The sequence below is a fragment of the Anastrepha ludens genome, chromosome X (genome assembly GCF_028408465.1).
Source record: "Anastrepha ludens isolate Willacy chromosome X, idAnaLude1.1, whole genome shotgun sequence".
NCBI lineage: Eukaryota > Metazoa > Arthropoda > Insecta > Diptera > Tephritidae > Anastrepha > Anastrepha ludens.
The window spans coordinates 73689934-73709631 of record NC_071503.1 but is presented as its reverse complement, the minus strand read 5'-3'; the positions used below and the strand labels follow the sequence as shown (position 1 = coordinate 73709631).

At 37.1% G+C, this 19698-nt stretch overlaps 1 protein-coding gene across 1 annotated transcript in view; it reads right to left on the bottom strand.

Moving 5' to 3' along the window:
• The window catches only part of LOC128870211 (uncharacterized), a 103466-nt gene extending 84921 nt beyond the window's left edge, over positions 1-18545 (bottom strand). Inside the window, exons 1-2 of the mRNA XM_054112807.1 lie at positions 18404-18545; positions 17703-18298 (exon numbers count right to left, since the gene is read on the bottom strand). Coding sequence (XP_053968782.1) covers positions 17703-18298; positions 18404-18545 — 738 coding nt within the window. The remainder of the gene's footprint in view (positions 1-17702; positions 18299-18403) is intronic.
• Positions 18546-19698: the final 1153 nt, after the last annotated feature.

Sequence of the window (19698 nt, the reverse complement as noted above, 5' to 3'; positions counted from 1 at the left end):
ATAGGTATGTCTATATTGAGAGCATAGCCATGTGTAAAAAGCTCATCGAATTTAATTCCGTATTTATTTTTCTTTGATTTCATAAATTGCCGAAAACTTAGTCTCCCTCGATGCAGCATCATAGATACATCACACGATAAATTTTTTCCAGGTAAGGCGTTTGAAATGAACTATTTACAAGCATCAGAATTTCGGAAATCTTGGATAGCCTGTCATTATTTGGTACGGACTCACTATGTAAGCAACGCCATAGCTGCTCAAACCTGCGCCCGGTCATAGATGCCCCGAAAATTGGATGATACTATAAGGGATTGTTAGACGAAATTGAACGAATTTTAGGTGCCTTTATTTGAGCCGGCAACAAACAAATGCCAAAGAATATCTCCATTTCTTGAAAATTTGTTTCTATGCAACTCGCAATTTCTCGTATGTGTGTGGACGCGATAGTGAGAGCATATTTTTTCCATATTCATTTGTGCAACTAACAATTAAATGCATTATTTCCGTAGACCAAATTTTACCGAAAATCTCTTTTGGAGTTTTACAATTTTTTAGATCATCAGCTATACCCATTGAAGACCAATCAAAATGAAATTCTTGTATTTCTGCAGTATCTTCATTTCACAAAGTAGTTGTCTCATCTCCCATTTGAAATATAATATTTATGCCGTTAGAATCTTCTGAATCAGAAGATGATGATGTTGATAGATCCATATTGTTTGAGGAAAATATATAAGGTGTACATTCTCTTGAGTTTTCGCTGAATTGTCCATATTCTATCACAAAAGTCTCCATAAATTTATTGATTTCATTTCCAATTATTTCCGTAATACACTTACCTATATGTTGATCTGAAACAGAATCATCATCTCAAAATTCGCGTAGGCTTCTTACGTGAATTCATTTTTCAAAAAAGTTATACGATAATTAAAAAAATTGTTTTCACTTTAATCTCAAATGTCTAACTGAAGCAAATAATGAAATGTCTAAGCATTTACAACGCACATTGTTGTAAGTAAAGGAAATTTTCAGAAAAAAATGTGCAATGATAGAGTCAGCTCTCTCTGAGAATTCTACGAAATATAGATGCTATAGCATTCACGTCTAGTATTACACTTCTAGTTTACTCATTGTGCCGGCTTAAGGAAATTTGTAAATACATGGAGAACAAATGAAATAATATGAAAGTACTTAATGAATCAATTGGTCAATACTTTGAAATGTATATTAATTACAAAAACTCAAGGTTACATGAAATTAAATGAATAAAAATTGGCTTTAAAATTTGAATGCTGTAGCATTCACGTCATTTTGCATCACTATAAAAATGAATGCTATAGCATTTACCTGCGCGAACGTGTTAAAAGGGGCTTTGATGACCGGACTAATCGTTGGCATATGTGCATTGCTTCAAATGGAGCCCATTTTGAAGGCGACAACATTAATTTTGATGATTAAACAAATATTTTGCGTTTTATTGAACAATTCTCGGTACTTTTTTGACAGAATGTATGTTGTAAAACTGTGAAAATGCTGCACGAGCTTTGTTGGTACGGTGTGCGATGTCTTCAATCGTCCCGCCTGCTGGTGTGATTTTACTTCCGAAGTAGTAAAACTCCGTCTTACGATTAGTCTCTTCTCCACAGTAAACCGGAGGGTCTCGATTTGCGAACATTTCTGCGTCGGGCGCACCGAAAAATGCATATGTAAACATAGATACACTACAGCAAAAAAAGCAGCAATCTGGTTTCAAAGCAAATTTATAACTTCACGGCTATACCACTTATTTCATACATTTTTTTTAATTGGATAACCCCATACGTAAAGATATGTATATCTTAAATAAATATTTATCTTCTGGAAGAGAACAAAAAGGAATGGATTTTAAATTTTCAGCAGTGCGAAATATCGAAGATGTAAACTTGTTTTAAGCTAACGGCGGCTTTTGCTTACATCATTAGTGTATGCTTCTGCGCGCACTTCACACACAGCAGCTAAAACAATCAAAATTTTTAAATATATGCATATCTTTTGTCAATATTGCATCAATAAAAACAAGATTGCCAACACCTGGTGTGGACATGCAGCCTCAAACCATGACACTTCCGCCCCTCCCATGCTTGATCGTTTGTATTGTATTTTTTGGATTTAAGTCTTCATTTCACTTCCTACACACTTTAAGTCGCCTATCATATCCGAAAATATTATACATAATATACATATTTCGATTCATCGGAGAAAACTACTCAGAAGTCAAATTCTTTGAGTTGATAAGTTCTGGCGAATTCGAACTTTGTATTTCTATTAGTACCACTGACAAAGGGATTTTTTCTAGCAATACATGCGTTATATCCATTTCTCTTGATTGAATTTCGTACTCCATCCTATATTTGGGGCACTTTCGGAAAGATTTTTTTCTATTGTTTTCTTGATAAGGCGTTTATCTCTGTCAGTTAGTTTCCTAGGGCGGCCTGATCTCTGCTTATTTTCGATACTTTTCTCTCTTCTGAATCTTTGCATTATCTTTTGCACATTTTCTTTACTCCTGCTGATGATTTTCTTGAATTCTGAGTATGATTTTACATCTTTATGCATGTGTATACGTTTTTTCTCTCCTCTAATGTCAATTCTTTTCGAGACATGATTGGACACGTAAAAGAGTAAACACAGATGCGAATAAATGAACTTCATCAGTTATACTGAAAATAGTCTGCCAAAAAATATTATTTCGAAGCACCGCAACTCAAAATAAATATTTCGCGTATTGGCTACTTAAAATTGCGAGCAAATCAACACTTTTGCTGTACGAATTTCTTACTTAAAGTTACATTCTTGCTTGCTGTTGTTGATGCAGCAGACAAATAGAGAGGTGTATCCCCATCTTAAAACTGAAAACCGTACCCTCCCGAGCCTTATAGTGTTTAAGTAATTTATTGTTAAAGTTGTGTAATTTAGCGAAAAGTTGGTGTTGCCAGACACCTGAGACAAGAACGAAGTTCGCATGGAGACACGTTCAGTTCGTAAATCTGCAGTATTTTTTACTTTAGTTTAGAACTGAGGAAAATTTTCGAAAATATAAACATATAAAATTCAATTTTACGGGAGCGTTTTTGAAAATTTCTAGAATTTTTTTCGTGTGGACGGCCTTCGGCCGCGCTTCACAGAAATAACCGTCATCAGTCCAACTCCGGCTACGCCATCCACAGTATTTTTGCAGAGTGAAAACCATTGAAACCAAAATTAAAACGTCATATGCGTGTGTGTAGTAAGGAGACGCAATAACCTCATCATCAACACTGAACTGCAACATTAACTGTTGTCAATTCCAATTAATTCTTATTAGCGTATAAAATTGGAAAGTGATGATATTGATACATGTATTTACTTAAGAAATTTTATTTAATTTATCAAATGAAGAAATGAAGTACAATTTTTTGTAATACTTAAGAAGTTTTATTTAATTTACCAGCAATAAAATGAAATCTTTACATTGCTGATTGGGAAAGATGGTCTTTTATTCTATTTCTTATCCTCTATGATAATCGATTGTTATTAATTTTCATTGTAATATTTCGAATACAAGCATTTTAATAAGTAGAAACACGCGTGTGAATTTATATTTTGTGAATTTAGGTAAAGTTTAAAAAATATTTATTAGAATGTGCCAAACTATAGTGAAGCTCCCGAGGGCACTTTGAAGGCAAATAATTACTTAACTATTATTTCTGGAATAATTGGGAGTTAAAAATGTTGTTAATGAACCACTCCCTAACATCTCCACCAAGTTTCATTAAATAAGGCATTATAGTTTGCCTAAAACTCTCCAAGTTACATTATAGTAAATCCCAGCCTAAAATCGAAATAAATCACAATTTTATGTAAAAAATTGGCTGCTTCACTGAATTGCTCTATGATTGCTTTTACAAGATCAGTAGATGCTTAGTACCAGGTTTAAAACCTGAGACCGGCATCGCCGTACATTCAGTTTTTATTTTTATTTAATTTTTTTGATAATTGTTTTTTTTTTAAATCTTCATAAAAATATGAACCTTACTTTTAATTATGTTATTAAACTATTTATTAAAATATACGCATTTATGTATACATATGTTTACATATGTGCGTACAAATATATTGCAAGGTACTGGCATTTTGACGCTGCATGGTTTTTGTGACGCAAGTCTACGCTGCTGTGATCGTCTCTAAAACTAACATATGGCTTTAGAGTACATGTTGCTCCTCCATTTTCTCGAGCTGGGCAGAATTACTATGGATCGTTCCACGTGCGTCGTTGCGAGCGTCGGTCAAATATCACCACCAAGCCAAACGCAGCTATCTTCGTCTGTATGACAACGAAGGCGGTACATATTGAGATGGCAGAAGACTTGTCTACACGTACCTTCATGAATGTCTTCGATAGATTTATAACTTGTCGTAGAATCTGCATCATCTTGTATAGCGATAACGGCATGCAATTTATCGGCGTCAGTCGCCTGATGAAGCAAGATCTAGAGCAGTGGATCCGGCAGTGGAGCAGAACCGGATCTCCGCTGTGATGATGTAGTGCTCATCTTCAAGGAGAACTTGCTGCCTGCCCATTGGCACATCGAAGTATATCCTCCGCCCATCCAGGTATTATGGCCTCGCTCGAGTTTTTCCGGTGAAATAACATAACGGTCAAAGAACGTCGGATGGCCATTTCATCAAGCACACTTCTCAACGGTATGCTGTCTCACTGGGCTCGGTATGATATTACTACGAGATATTACTAAACCGCGATGGCTTGGCCGGGCAGGATGTATAAAATTATAGCAAGCGATATCTTTCAACCACCTCCCCGTATCTAGAATAAATCATTTTTGTAAAAACTCCTCACAGGCGGAGATATGTTACGGGAATATGTACCTGCGTTAAGAATTACTTTTTCTGTACTATTTTCTCTACCTACCGTACATGCATACATAGGGGTTTTTCAATAACAGGTGGTAGTTAGATTAGATTAGAGATGATTAACGATATTTTATGGCCGGAATTGGATGGTATTGATCTGGACAACGTTTATTTCCAACAAGACGGCGCCACGTGCCACACAAGCAACGAAACCATTGATCTTTTACGGGAAAAGTTTCCGGACCGTGTTATATCTCGAAGAGGTGATCACAATTAGCCACCGAGATCTTTTGATTTAACACCTTGTGACTTTTTTCTTTGGGGCCACGTGAAAGAGAAGGCCTACGCCAACAATCCAGGGTCGATTAATACCTCAAAGTTGGAATTCGTGAGGCTATCGAGGACATAGGGGAGCCACTTTTCAATTCGGTTATGGAAAATTTCATGAAAGGGTGGTCGTGGTGGTCATTTGCCTGATGTTATTTTTCACTATTAGCGGCATACTTTCCTCTTTATAATGAGATAAACATCCGATTATTTATAAAAAAAAACTATATTTTTCTCTGAATATCAAAACACACCTCTAATTAGATAACCCATAGAATGCAGATATGTCTAGGGTGATTTTTCAGCTATTATCTTTTTAGACAGTTGGCTGACGCACGTTTCGTGTTTTGTTTCACTGTCAAACATCTTCAGTTTGGTCTATAATTTAACCGTGAATCGTCTTACAAACGAACAACGCTTGCAAATCATTGAATTTTATTATAAAAATACGTGTTCTGTTAAGAAAGTTTATCGCACGCTTCTTCCATTTTATGGTCAGTTTAATCGAGCTATTGTGACTAAATTTAGAACCAAATTTACATTATTGGACATCAAACCACCAACATGTTTACGTATAGTGTGAACTGAGGAAAATATCGCAGCTGTATCGGCCAGTGTTAATGATGACCATCAATTATCGATTCGTCGCCGTTCGCAGCGATTGGGCCTCTGTTAGTCAACAACGTGGAAAATTTTGCGAAAGGATGTAGGTGTGAAGCCTTTCAAAATACAGCTGGTGCAAGAATTGAAGCCGAACGACCTACCGCAACGCAGAATTTTTGGTAAATGGGCTCTTGGTAAGTTGGCCGAAGATCCACTTTTTGATCGAAAAATTGTTTTCAGCGACGAAGCGCATTTTTGGATCAATGGGAACGTAAATAAGCTGAATTGTCGATTTTGGAGTGAAGATCAGCCAGAAGAATTACAAGAGCTACCAATGTATCTAGAAAAGGTCACAGTTTGGTGCGGTTTATGGGCTGGAGGTATCATTGGACCGTACTTCTTCAAAGATGCTGCGAATCGTAACGTAACTGTGAATGGTGAGGGCTACCGTGAAATGATATCCAACTTTTTTTGGCCCAAAATGCATGCGCTTGACTTGCATGACATGTGGTTTCAGTAAGACGGTGCCACATGCCATACAGCACGCGTAACAATGGACTTGTTAAGAGGCGAGTTCGGTGAACATTTTATTTCACGTTCTGGACCTGTCAATTGGCCACCCAGATCGTGCGATATAACGCCTTTAGATTATTTTTTGTGGGGCTATGTTAAAACTCATGTCTATTCAGAAAAACCTGCTTCAATTAACGCATTGGAAGACAACAATAAAGCATTTATAAGTGAGATACCGGCCGAAACATTGGAAAGAGTATGTCTAAATTGGACTAAGCGGATGGACCATTTGAGGCGCAGTCGCGGGCAACATTTGCAGCGAATAATCTTCAAACATTAAATTATATGGACTGTACTATCGACTTAAATAAAAATTTCATGCATTTTTCTGAATTTTACGTGTGTGTTTTTGAAAAACTTTCCTATAGCTCTTAAAAAATCACCCTTTATAAAGCGACATTTTAGTGCAGAATATGTATGATAGTTCTTAAGCTTAAGTTGAGCAGATCTGCTTCTGTTTTATTAATTAACTTGCGAAACTAATTTCACGCAAACCAATCGTTTTTCTTACTGTTCAGTGATATTTCCTCTCTGCTATCCCACGCCTACAATTCCATGCTACTTCTAGGAGATTTGAATGGCTTCAGGCTTCAGCACCACCAAAACTAAACGTTTGTGGTACAACGATGGAAAACATAATCTTCACCAAAATTTTATCATACTACACACCTTTAGGCGGATAATACTTTAAGACAATTACGTTTATTCACGCGCATTTAAGCCTTCGGTGCACTTGGGTTGTCCTCGTGAATCTGCACGGAAGTAATCATTTTCTGCTATTTTGTGAAATGCGAACCAACTCACTTCACGCCGCCAACTGGCAGCTCTATCTATCCTTTTGTGAAAAGAGCTGCAGCGATTGGAGGTTATTTGACATTTACCAATATGCATCAAAAATCTCAAAAGCCATCAAACCAACGGCCATTTTAGCTATCCGGCAGAGTATCACTTCACACATAAAATATTCAACTTGATGGAACAAAGACTTAAACACTTTTAGTACCAATAAGCAAGGCAATGCAAATATACAAATTCGTGCCTTCCCTTTTCACCTTAATAGAGTACAAAAACACTAATTTAGTGTTAAAAAAATCCGTTAAAATTGCCAAAAGGACATCAATCACTGAATTTACAAAAAAAATAAAGCCAACTTCCACACCCAAAAAAATCTGGGCGTTTATAAAATCTCTTACAGACCACTCAAAAATCCCCTCGCATCCATCTAACCCGATCATCATCTCACACAATAAGACGAGCTTTCGGAAGAACTTGGTCAGATTACGCAATGGAATGTAACTTTCCATCGTTTTACATCACTAGCAAAAGATCAATTCTGACCCAAAAACATAACTCGCCTAAACTAACGGACAATGCAGAAGCTTTATTTTCTTTCTTAATTGGCGCGATAACCGCTTACGCGATTTTGGCCGAGTTTAACAAAGCGCGCCAGTCGTTTCTTTCTCGTGCTAAGCGGCGCCAATTGGACACACCAAGTGAAGTCAAGCCCTTCTCCAGCTGATTTTCTAACGCAGAGGAGGCCTTCCTCTTCCTCTACTACCACCAGATGGTACCGCATCGAATACTTTCCGAGCCGGAGCGTTTGTAACCATTCGGACGACATGGCCCAGCCAACGTAGCCACTGGATCTTTATTCGCCGCGCTATGCCTACGTCGTCGTAAAGCTCATATAGCTCATTGTTCCATCGTCTGCGATATTCGCCGTTGCCAACGTGCAAAGGTCCAAAAATCTTAGGCATAATCTTTCTCTCAAACACTCCAAGTGTCGCTTTATCGGATGTTGTCATCATCCACGGTTCTACGCCATATGTTAAGACGGGCACGATGAGAGTTTTGTAGAGCATTGTCGAGAGAGGTCTTTACTTCTCAGTCGCCTACTTAGTCCAAAGTAGCACTTATTGGCATGAGAGATTCTACGTTGGACTTCAAGACTGACATTGTTATCGATGTTAATACTGGTTTCTAAATAAACGAAGTCTTTTATAACCTGAAAATCATAACTGTCAACAGTGACGTGGGTACCGATACGCGAGTTTGTTTGATGACAGGTGGTATTTCGTTTTGTCCTCGTTCACCACCAGACACATTCACTTTGCTTTTTTATCCAGTTTGGAGAAGGCAGAACTAACAGCGCGGTTGTTAAGTCCGATGATGTCAATATCATCGGCATACGCCACAAATTGTACGCTCTTATAAAAAATTATGCTTGAGCGATTAAGTTCTGCGGCTCGTACGATCCTCTCCAACATCAGGTTAAAGAAGTCACACGAAAGCGAGTCACCCTGTCTGAAACCTCGTTTGGTATCAAGCGGCTCGGAGAGGTCCTTCCCAATTCTGACGGCGCTGCTCGAATTGAGCAACGTCAAATTCAGACATCGCGGCGTAAAGGGAACTCATTTTCGTAATGTCGAATGCAGCTTTGAAGTCGACGAAAAGATGGTGTGTGTCGATTCTCTTTTCATGGGTCTTTTCCAGGATTTGGCGTATTGTGAATATTTGGTCGATGGTAGACTTTCCAGGTCTGAAGCCACACTGATAAGGTCCAATCAGTTGGTTGATGGTGGGCTTCAGCCTTTCACACAATACGCTCGCTAGAACCGTATAGGCGATATTTAGAAGACCAATCCCGCGGCAATTGGCACAGATTGCAGGATCACCTTTTTCTTATGGATTAGGCAAATCACACTTAAATTCCAATAGGCAGGTATGCTTTCATCCGACCATATTTTGCATAGAAGCTGATGCATGCACCTTACCAGCTCCTCGCCGCCATGTTTGAATAGCTCAGCCGGCAGTCCGTCGGCGCCCACGGCTTTGTTGTTTCTTAGCCGCGTTATCGCTATTCTCACCTCGTCAGGTTCGGGTAGCGGAATGACAATTCCGTCGTCAACGATTGGAGTATCGGGATCTTTACATTCTCTCTGACATGCGCAGTTATCACTGTTCAAGAGCTTCGAGAAGTGTTCCCTCCATAATTTAAGATTGCTCTGGATGTCAGTCAGCAGATCACCGTCTTTGTTCTTACAGGAAAACGCCCCGGTCTTAAAACCTTCTGTAAGCCGCCGAACTTTCCGGTAGAACTTCCAGGCGTTATTCCTATTGGTAAGCATCTCAAGTTCCTCGCACTCACGTATTTCGGCCTCTCGTTTCTTCTGTCGGATAATTCGCCTCTCTTCCTTTCTTAACTCTCGGTAGCGATCCCACACGGCTCGCTTTGCGCCCGATCACAGCGTAGCTCTGTAGGTAGTATCTTTTTTTTCTGCGGCAGCATGACATTCCTCGTCGTACCAACTGTTTTTTCGGGCTCGCCAGAATCCGATTTCTTCTTCGGCGAGGGAACGTAGAGAACGGGAATTATAGCTCCATTGTTCGTGAATGCCGGGTTGATGGGCAATATTACAAAGAACCATATATTAACGTATAAAAAATCTTATAGCCCCACTTCACATAATCATATACCTTACTAGGAAACATCTACATGTTCACACCAATGCATTCGTAGAGCTAACCAGGTCATTAATATATATTACGGCCTTCCAATTTATGGAGGATGCGCCAGTTCCCATCTTAAGCTTCTCAACATGCCCTATCACACGAAGTACGCAGAAGCATGTACTTTCCAACATCTCGAAAGATACGAAATGGCCACTTTAATGCCCACAACTAATAGACCTCTATTTAAAATTTTGATAAAGCTTCTGGGGGGCAAACGCACTTATAAAATAGGCTCTACCATGTGACATTTCATATCCAATCTAATAGTTCTGGGTATAAAAATTCCCCCAGTCTGACCTATGGTAAGCCGCCCATCGCCTTGGCTCCTACTCCTAGCTCAATTGATCCCAGTCTTAATTATTTTCAAAAAATTAACACCAGCTCTAACACATTGAAACATACTCTATCATGAATTAGTCAGCAGGATCAGCAAGATTAAGCTAATATAGTACACTATGTGAATTAGCTATATGGGGCAAACTAACTTCATAATCTTTCTTCCAAAACAGCTACATAATATTTTCTGGAGTTGCCTTGTAATATATTTAAATGTGTAGACGGACTAGTGGAAGTTTTAAATTTTATTGCCTTTTGCTTCAAAACCCGCTACGTGTGAGCAATGCTTGAAATTCGTCTTTCTTCAAAGAAATATGATATAATAGTCATAAGAGACAAGTGCTTTCGTTAGGATTTTATTTCCTGTTGTTGCAATTGTGTGATAATTTTGTATAGGGTTTTTCAATAAGAGCGCTTCAACTTTTGAACTTTTTTGAATAAAACACAAACAGTTTGACTTTTTTAACTAATTTTTTTTTTATTATCGAGTTTGAACATATACATTTAAGTATGAAATTCGATTTCTTTTGCATGACCACCGCGTGCACGTTTTACGAAGTCCAATCGTTGAACCCAATTTTCGACCACTCTTTTGCATAAATCGGCCGAAATTCCAGCAATTTCGCGTTCAATATTGGCTCTGAGCTTACAAATCGTCGCCGGCTTGTTACTGTAGACCAATGACTTCACATAACCCCAAAACGGGACGGCTTGTTAAATGGACCGTAAAATGGCCGTAATGCTCTTAAAGAAGCAGCAACAGAACGATTATTTTCATAAAAAATTTCCACGATTTGCACTCGTTGTTCAAGTGTACAGCGTTCCATGATGTAATGTGTACTAATGAAGTTTACAAATGACAAGCGAAAAATAAAAAATATTGCTTCGTTCGCCCTCCCTATCGGAAAAAAGTTGAAAATATTTGAAAATTATAATCATGCGGGTAAAATAACTTTTTTGGACACTATGCCAAAAGGAACGCTAGTATTCTAGCTTAAAGTGAATCTGGAATCTCAGTTTGCAAAAGAGCGCTAAAACTAAATTGAAATAAAAATACCTTCCATAACTTTTTGAAAAATCCTGATGAATATGAAAATATTAAAAAAACTGATCCAAAGCTTAAGATTGATGACTGGTGTAAGAGAGAGATAAAAACATGAGACCTAACCAATGTTATGAAAAGAAGAATATAGTAAATTTTGAGTGAAGATTCGAATTTAAAATATCAAAATACATTGGCTAAACCAATGTTTACACCACGCTAGAAAGCACCTAGCCTCGAATTCGCCAATAATATTAAGTTCTGCGATAATGAATGACAATCCACAATATTTCTCGATGGGCCTGATGGTTGTCAAAAGTATTGGAAATACATATATTCGCGAGCCTTGGCAAACGCGTCACTCCCGAAAGTTAGGCGGTGGCTCTCTTATGACCTGGGTTGCAATAAGCTATGGTGGCAAAACCATAATTTGTTTTATTTTGCATAATATGAACGCAGAAAATTACGTAGAGATCTTGGATAATGTTTTATTGAATTTTTCAGAAGAACTTCACGGTAAGTCTTGGATGTGTCAACAGAACAATGCTCCAAGCCACAGCGATAAGCATACAAAGTCGTTTTTCGAGTCGAAAAATATTCCTGTGCTGAAGTGGCCTGCAGTTAGTCCAGACTTAAATCCAATGGAGAGCTTCTGGGGCAGTTTGAACAAGTAAGTTTATAAAGGTGGACGCCAGCTTAATAACCTGTTACGCCTTAAACAATCTATCCAAGAAAAATTGGCGAAAATCGACTTTAGTGTCCTTCACAGTACCACTTTCGCTGTTGCTGATAATGACCGTAAACTATTAACCGAAAGTCGACTCCCAAGTTACAGTTATAATTTTTCGTCGGAAGCTAATTTTTCATCGGACGTCAGCTCCCTTCGCAATACAAAACAAACAAAAATAGGAGAAGTTACATGTTTATTAAAATTCAGTGAATGGCTTGGTAATATTGTGATTTGTGAGATTAAAACTAAACAAACTAATGCAAACGAAGTGCCGCATGTTAGGTTGTTAAAGCACAAATGAATATAAAGCCTCTAAATACAGTTTATTGCGTTTTTATGCGGATGACGCCGTGGCTGGAAAGTATGTGTGTGTGCGTATAGTTTCTTGTGTTTGGCTGTAGTAGCTCCCTTCCTTTTGTTTGTTTATTGGGGGACTCCTATGACACGGCGAATTCGGAAGGCACAATCTTCTTCTCTATCATTCTTGATATTTTACTATCTCCCTTATCTTCACAGTCTGTAATAGACCATAGCTTCATCAACAACTTTTCTCCAATTCAGTCTCTCTTGCCTCATTTTTCCAATTACGAACGTTCATCGCTTTTAAGTCTACTTCTACGTCATCAAGCCATCTCTTTTTTGGTCTTTTGTTGAGCATTCATATGATGTGTCCAATCCATCTAATCCGCTGCGCTTTAATAAAAAGTATTACATTTTCACCACCAATAAGGTTTTCAATTTCGTTGTTGTAATGGATGCGATACGTGCCGTTTTCAAGCGCAGTAGGACCATAGATTTTTCTCCTTATGCTTCTTTCAAAATACAATAGCTGGTTTATATCATTAACTTTGAGTGTCCAGATTTCAGGACCATAAGTAAGAACCGGACGTATCAAAGTTTTTTCAATTTTATGTTTGCATAGTACGTCTTATTTGCAGATTTAATTCTTTCATCAATTGCAATTGATGTGTCTTTACTCGCTGATAGAACTAATCCTATGTATTTCAATTCATTTACTCTTTCAAAAACAAAATCATCTAGCAGCTTTGATATACGAATTAGTTTGTTTTTGTTTTTTTGCCATGATGGGAACGTCGTCAGCATAAGCACATATTTGAAAATCTTTGTGAAATATTATCCCGGACAAGTTAATATCTTTTACAACTGTGTGCAACAAAAGGTTGAAAATCAGAGCGGACAATGAATCTCCTTGCTTAACACCAGACAGGACTTGGAAGGGTTCAGTCATTTCGCTTTGTACTAGTAGTATTCTTCAACGTGCAGAGAACCAGTTCAATCAGTTTCAACAAAACGCCAAGTTTTTGGAAATAGTGTTTGATTTGCTTTCTGTCGAGGTTGATAGTCTTAAAAGTCTTGCTTAAAATAATGTTATGCTCGACAAACTTTTCAAAAATTAGGTTTACCGAGAAACCTTGATCAATTGTCGATCGAATGCTTCTAAAGCCACACTGGCATTCATCTTTTATTTCATCAGCATAAACTTTAATACCTTCGTACACAATATTTGTGAACACTTTGCTACCAACGCTCAATAGCGATATTCCTCGACAATTTCGATATTTAGTCTTATTGACCTTCTTATGTATTGGCACTATTACACTTGTTAGCCATTCATTTGATATTTTATTACTTTTCCAAATGGTTTTTAAAAGATAGTGTATTTGCTTGTGCAAGGTTTGCTCTCCATATTTTATGAGCTCTGTCGGGATTCCGTATTCACCACCTGTTTTATTGTTTTTTAATTTATTTATTGCTGTGGTTACTTCAACTGTGCTAGGTCCGTCAATCAATATTTCAGCTATATGGATCAACTCTCTTTCATTGTTATTATCAATATCATTGCTATGACTTTCGTTGAGGAGCTCGGTGAAATGTTGTTTCCATCTTTCTATCACTTGTCACTAATAATATTTCCATTCTTGTATTCACAAACGTTGGTTCTTGTTTGGAAAGCTTTTGTCTGCCTTTTTATATTTTGGTACATGGATCTACCAGTTTTGTAGCGAAGTCTCTTTCAATTTGTTCAATCTGTTGTTTCATTTTTTTTTTCTTTGCCCTTATTATCTTTTTGGCTTCTTTTCTCTTATTTTGTTTGCTTTCCAACATCTCTCGGCGTATGCCTTTCTCGCTTCCTGCTTAATAATATTTGCTTTGCGGCAATCCTCATCATACCATTCATTTGTTTCCGATCTCCTTTCGCCGATTGTGTTTTTTGCAGTGTTAATAATAAGAATTTTTAGTTCGTTCCAGTGTTCATCGATATTTACTTGTCTTCTTTCATTTGGCTCGTTAACAATATTATTTACATATATTTGTTTTCAAAGATTCTCTGTATTTCTCTCTGTATTTCCTGTGTATTCCACTTTGTTTTTCTATGACCTTTACTCTCATTTACTTAAGAAATACGCTGACGTAATTTAGAAATCACTAGGTAGTGATCTGTGTCGCAGCATACACCCCTGTATGAGCGCACATCTATGATTGACGTGGAGTGTCTCTTATCAATAAAAATGTGATCGATCTGGATTGCTCTAATATTGTCAGGCATCTTCCAAGTCTGTAGCGTTTGAAAGCTGTGCTGCTTATAAACAGTCCTTGTAAAACCGCGAAGTCACATAAATTATCGTTCGTATCTGTATGAAATAAAAATTTTCCTACAACACTTTGTATAATTTATTAATACCTCAAATTTATGCATTCTACTAAGTAGTATTTCAAGTTCATAGTAAAATTGGTATTTACCAGTATCCGAACTGTCTTTAGTGGGTGTATATAAATTTATTATTTATATAGGTATTCTGGAATTTGTCCTTTAACTTTAGGTAACACAATCGGTGGCTGATCGGGAGGAAACTCAGTAAGCTTATTCTAGTGTTGTTGCCCACAGAGAAACCAGTTCCTCACGAACCTTGCATCTCAGACCCACCGTAGAATATTGAATAGGCTCTTTTTTAAGTGAAACTTCTTTACGCCCGTCAGAGTATAATTTCAAATTCACATTTTCCTGTAGTTTGTGCATGTGCCAGTACCATACACAAATCTCAAGGCGGTACATATTCTGGAACAGTCTATGAATAGGATAAAAAGCAGTCACACTCGCTAGTGTATGTCGCACTGTCACGTGTTACTTCCATTGATGGATTGTTTATAATTAAACGATGCTTTCCATTTCAATTCAATGTCCTGATTTACACGAGGAGACATCTGGAAGGGAGACACTGGAAATTCTCTTTTGATGTTTCATTCGCGTACACACGGGCAAAAATGTTTCCGCGACATTTTGACATTTAATACTTTAGCATCGTCTGGTTCGGATGTATTCTAGCACGCGCTTACATGTAAAGCAGAGAGCGTTCGACAACAGTTTCTTAAATATATGAATGAAAAATGCAAACTGGTTAAATAATAAATAATTTGTTGTTCTTTTTATTGAAATATATTTATAAATTCTTATACTTGAATAAAAAAAATTAAATTAAAAATACTTCATATGTAAATAATTAACTTACAATTAACTTGAGTATCTAGAAATGCAGGGAAAAATTAAAAATCAACATAAACATGTCCCATAACTATTTTAAATTATACCTACTTCACTAGCAAAAATAATCGTGCATTTCCCAAGCAGCGTTCGGATGTTTGTCATCGTTGTTATCTTCCGTTTGATTGAAAACCAACACATAACTTAGAACTTTCTTCTACAAAAGAAGAAAACGAATGAAGCAACTGTCAAAAATTGCTTTAAGATAAGAAATACGAATAAGAAGAGCAAAGCGTGTCGCCGAGTACGGGAGACAAAATCCCTTCTCTCTTCCCCGACCGTCCTTCGCCCTTGAACAAAATGTTTCCCTTCCAGATGTCTCCTCGTGTAAATCGGGTCATAGCAGAAGATGTTGGTTATATTTGTATTTCTATGTGGCGTGCGATAAATGGACAAAACATAGGAATTGTGGGTGTCTACATAACTCTGAATACACATATCAACGACATTATATATGTATTTCATTAGTGCGTCTACAATTTCCGCCATCTTCCCAGGCTGTAACATAGTGGAAACATTCCCAGTACATATTTTCCATTCATAATCCTTAAAACGTTGCAATGGTCCGCATCTAAGTTCGTTCCTTATCCGAGGCTGTTGTTGATGTGTCGAGACGGGGTTTTTTTAAACTGGCATAAGGTTTCAACCTAAAGGCCAGACCTCTTTCGGGAATCGCACCTTATATCTTTCACTCCTATCACTTCCAAGGTTTCATCTAAATCATATATGTATAGAATGTTACTTGATCTCCGTGATAGATTAAAATCACCACCACTGCAAGGCGATATAAGGAAATTGGAAATAAGAGGCGAAAGGCTTCATTTCTATTGATCAGCCATCAAGTTGCACATTACTTCCCTATGTGGTGATATTATACAGTGTTCATATTACTGCACGTGCATTGCATTGTACTTATGTATGTTCTCGTATATCAAGGCGAATTGAGTATCTAAGGTAGCGCCATTAAAAAACAGTTATTTTACTCGGACGTCAGCTCCCTTCGCAATACAAACCAAACAAACAAAAGTAGGAGAAATTACATGTTTGTGAAAATTCAGTGAATGGCTTGGTAGTACTGTGATTTGTGAGATTTAAACTAATCAAACTAATGAAAAGAAGGGCCGTGTGCTAAATTGAGAAAGCTCAAATTAATATAAGGCCCCAGTTTGTTTCCGTTTTTATGCGAAAGACGCCGTGGCAAAAAAGTGTGTGTATGCATTTAATTTCTTGTGTTTGGCTCTTTCCATTGCTTTCGCCTACTCTTATTCTTCGCAAACAACTAGTTCTTCTTTTTGTTTGTTTATAATACGTTCACATATATGTACATAAGTAGATGATCTACTTTTTCGTGCCTAACGCCCAATCCGTAATTAAAAATCGAGATTTCCAATACAAAATTTCTCTCCTAAAATCGGAGATTATAAAATAACCCTAGATAATAACGATACTTTTTGACATACAACCCTGTGTTCTCTGTGATATCGATAATTATTATTACGAATATAAGGAGCAACATCAAAATTTAAAAAGCGAAATGAATTGGATGCCGGCAAAAAAACAGGTCTGTAAACATAATTCTAATAAAATGTTTGTTAAATATTATTAATTATGGATTCATTTTACAGAAAAAAGTGTGTGTTCATAAACATTTGGTCCTCTTATTACTTATTATAAAATGTAATATAGAAATTCCCATGCGTAATGCCATAATTTTTTAAAGCCTCAGTAAACGTCGAATACGGATTTCCTCCAACTGTTCATTACTAACAGCCAATTGCGCAATTAAATTAGATATTCCTTCTCATTGTATTTTCTTCATATCGTTAGTAATAATTAAAGAAACCAAAATAGTTTCTATGTAGAAAAACCTATCAAAGCAGTATTGACAGCTGAGTGGCAATTTTACAGGTGATCTGTCTTGTGTGAACGGGTAGATTAATTTGGTGGGTTTATTAGTAATTAATGCATATGTGAACGTATTATTATGCATTGACTGTTTCGACACAGCGAATTTGGAAGGCACAATCTCTTACTCTATCATTCTTGCTCGTATATCATATTTCAAATTTGGAAGTTAATAAACTAATACATACTCTAACATAATTTGTATTAATGCTTGAACTAACCTTCAATAGAAATGGCATCGAGTTTTGACTACTTTCACTGCTTGTATCTTTTATCATAACACATTTATCGAAATTATTGCTTTTGGACCTTCCACCCGATATGCCGTGCTTGCTGTAGCCACCAATGAATCCAACGCCAGCTAGGGCAGAATTTTTTTCTGTAATTATTCGATTAATCCCAGTACTTGGTTGTGATAAAGAAAGCGCTTTATGCCGCAATGACTGTCGCTTAGTGAATACGAGTAAGATACAAAACATCAAAAGTGTAAGAAAACTTGTACCCACGGCTATTAATGCAATGAGTAATATTTTCAAATTCACTTGGCATGTCGCACCAGTGTACCAGGCAAAGCATTCGCAAACTGGATCTTCAACACTTTTTGATTTCTCAAACTTGGAAAATGCACATTTGCCATGATAGTGGCATTGATCGCAACCAATCAATTCTGCAGAGCACACACGCCCTGGATAAATGGAATTGGTTGAGAAGTCCGCGAAATCTTCTTTGCAGCTGCATGTGTAAGTGCCTTGCAAATTAAAGCAATTAGCATTCGGAGAGCAGTCGTGAAACTGTACGTGAACGCATTCGTCGAAATCTAATGATTAAACAATTATGAAAATATAAAATTAATTAATGTCGCGAAGATAGAAAAATATATATATGTGCTACTATGAAATATAAAATAAGAAACTTTACTTGCCCTTTATTGCCAATGATTCCACGCCATTACGATTTGTAAATAGCTCCGTACCGCCGATGCTGTAGTTATTTAGGCGTAGATACTTTTTGAACACACCCACCAGACGTTTCTCGTCGCTATTTTCTGAAAGCTTTATAAACATTAAACAAATTTGAATGAAATTAGAAAATAGAATTTTCTAAGTTGATTTGTAAATTTATAATATTGTACAATTGCCAGACAGACACCGTTCGTTTTTCCAAATAGTTCGTTTCAGCGTATCACATTTTTATCTCGTCGTCATGAATAAACAAAATTACTGCATTTACGAAGTATCGGAAAAGACGCATGGGATTTTCGAAAAACAAATTTTGGAGTGATGGTGGATCCTTTTTTCGGGTAAACTGTGAGCGCTTTTTATCAGGGTACGGAAAATTCGTTCGTTGAATCGTTTGTTGTTCGCTTTGGTTATGAATTTGGATATGACTTATAATACGTTCACATATACATAAGTAGATGATCTACTTTTTCGTGCTTAACTCCCAATTCGTGATTAAAAAGCGAGATTTCCCGTACAAAATGTCTCTTCGAAAATCTGAGATTATAAAATAATCCTATATGACACACAACCCTGTGTTTTCAGTGTAATAGATCATTATTTTTACGCGTGTAAAGAAAAACGTCAAAGTAAAAACTAAATAAAATGGATGCCGGCAAAGAAAACAGGTTTGTAGACATCATTCGAATAAAATGTTTTTGTTAAATATTATTAATTGTGCATTCATATAACCAAAAAAGCCTGTGTCCATAAACGTGTGTCCTCTTATTACTTATTATAAAATGTAATATCGAATTTTGAATGCGTATTGCTGCGGCCGCTGTAGACGAATGGGTTGCTGCGTGACTGCCATTCGGAATTCAGACAGAACGTAGGTTCGAATCTCAGTAAAACACCTAAATGAAGAAAAAGTTTTTTTCTAATAGCGGTCGCCCCTCGGGACGCAATGGCAAACCTCCGAGAGTATTTCTGCTGAAAAAGCTCCTCATAAAAATATCTGCCGTTCGGAGTCGGCTTGAAACTGTAGATCTCTCCATTTGTGAAACAATATCAAGACGCACACCACAAATAGGAGGAGGGCGCGGCCAAACACCCAGAAAGGGCCATCATTTTTTGAAACCTCAGTAAACGTCGTTTACGGATTTTCTCCAATTGCTTATTATTAGCAGCCAAATGCGCAATTAGCTATTCCTTCTCCTTGTATTTTCTTCATATCGTTACTAATAAGTAAACAAACCAAAAACAGCGAAATATTCCA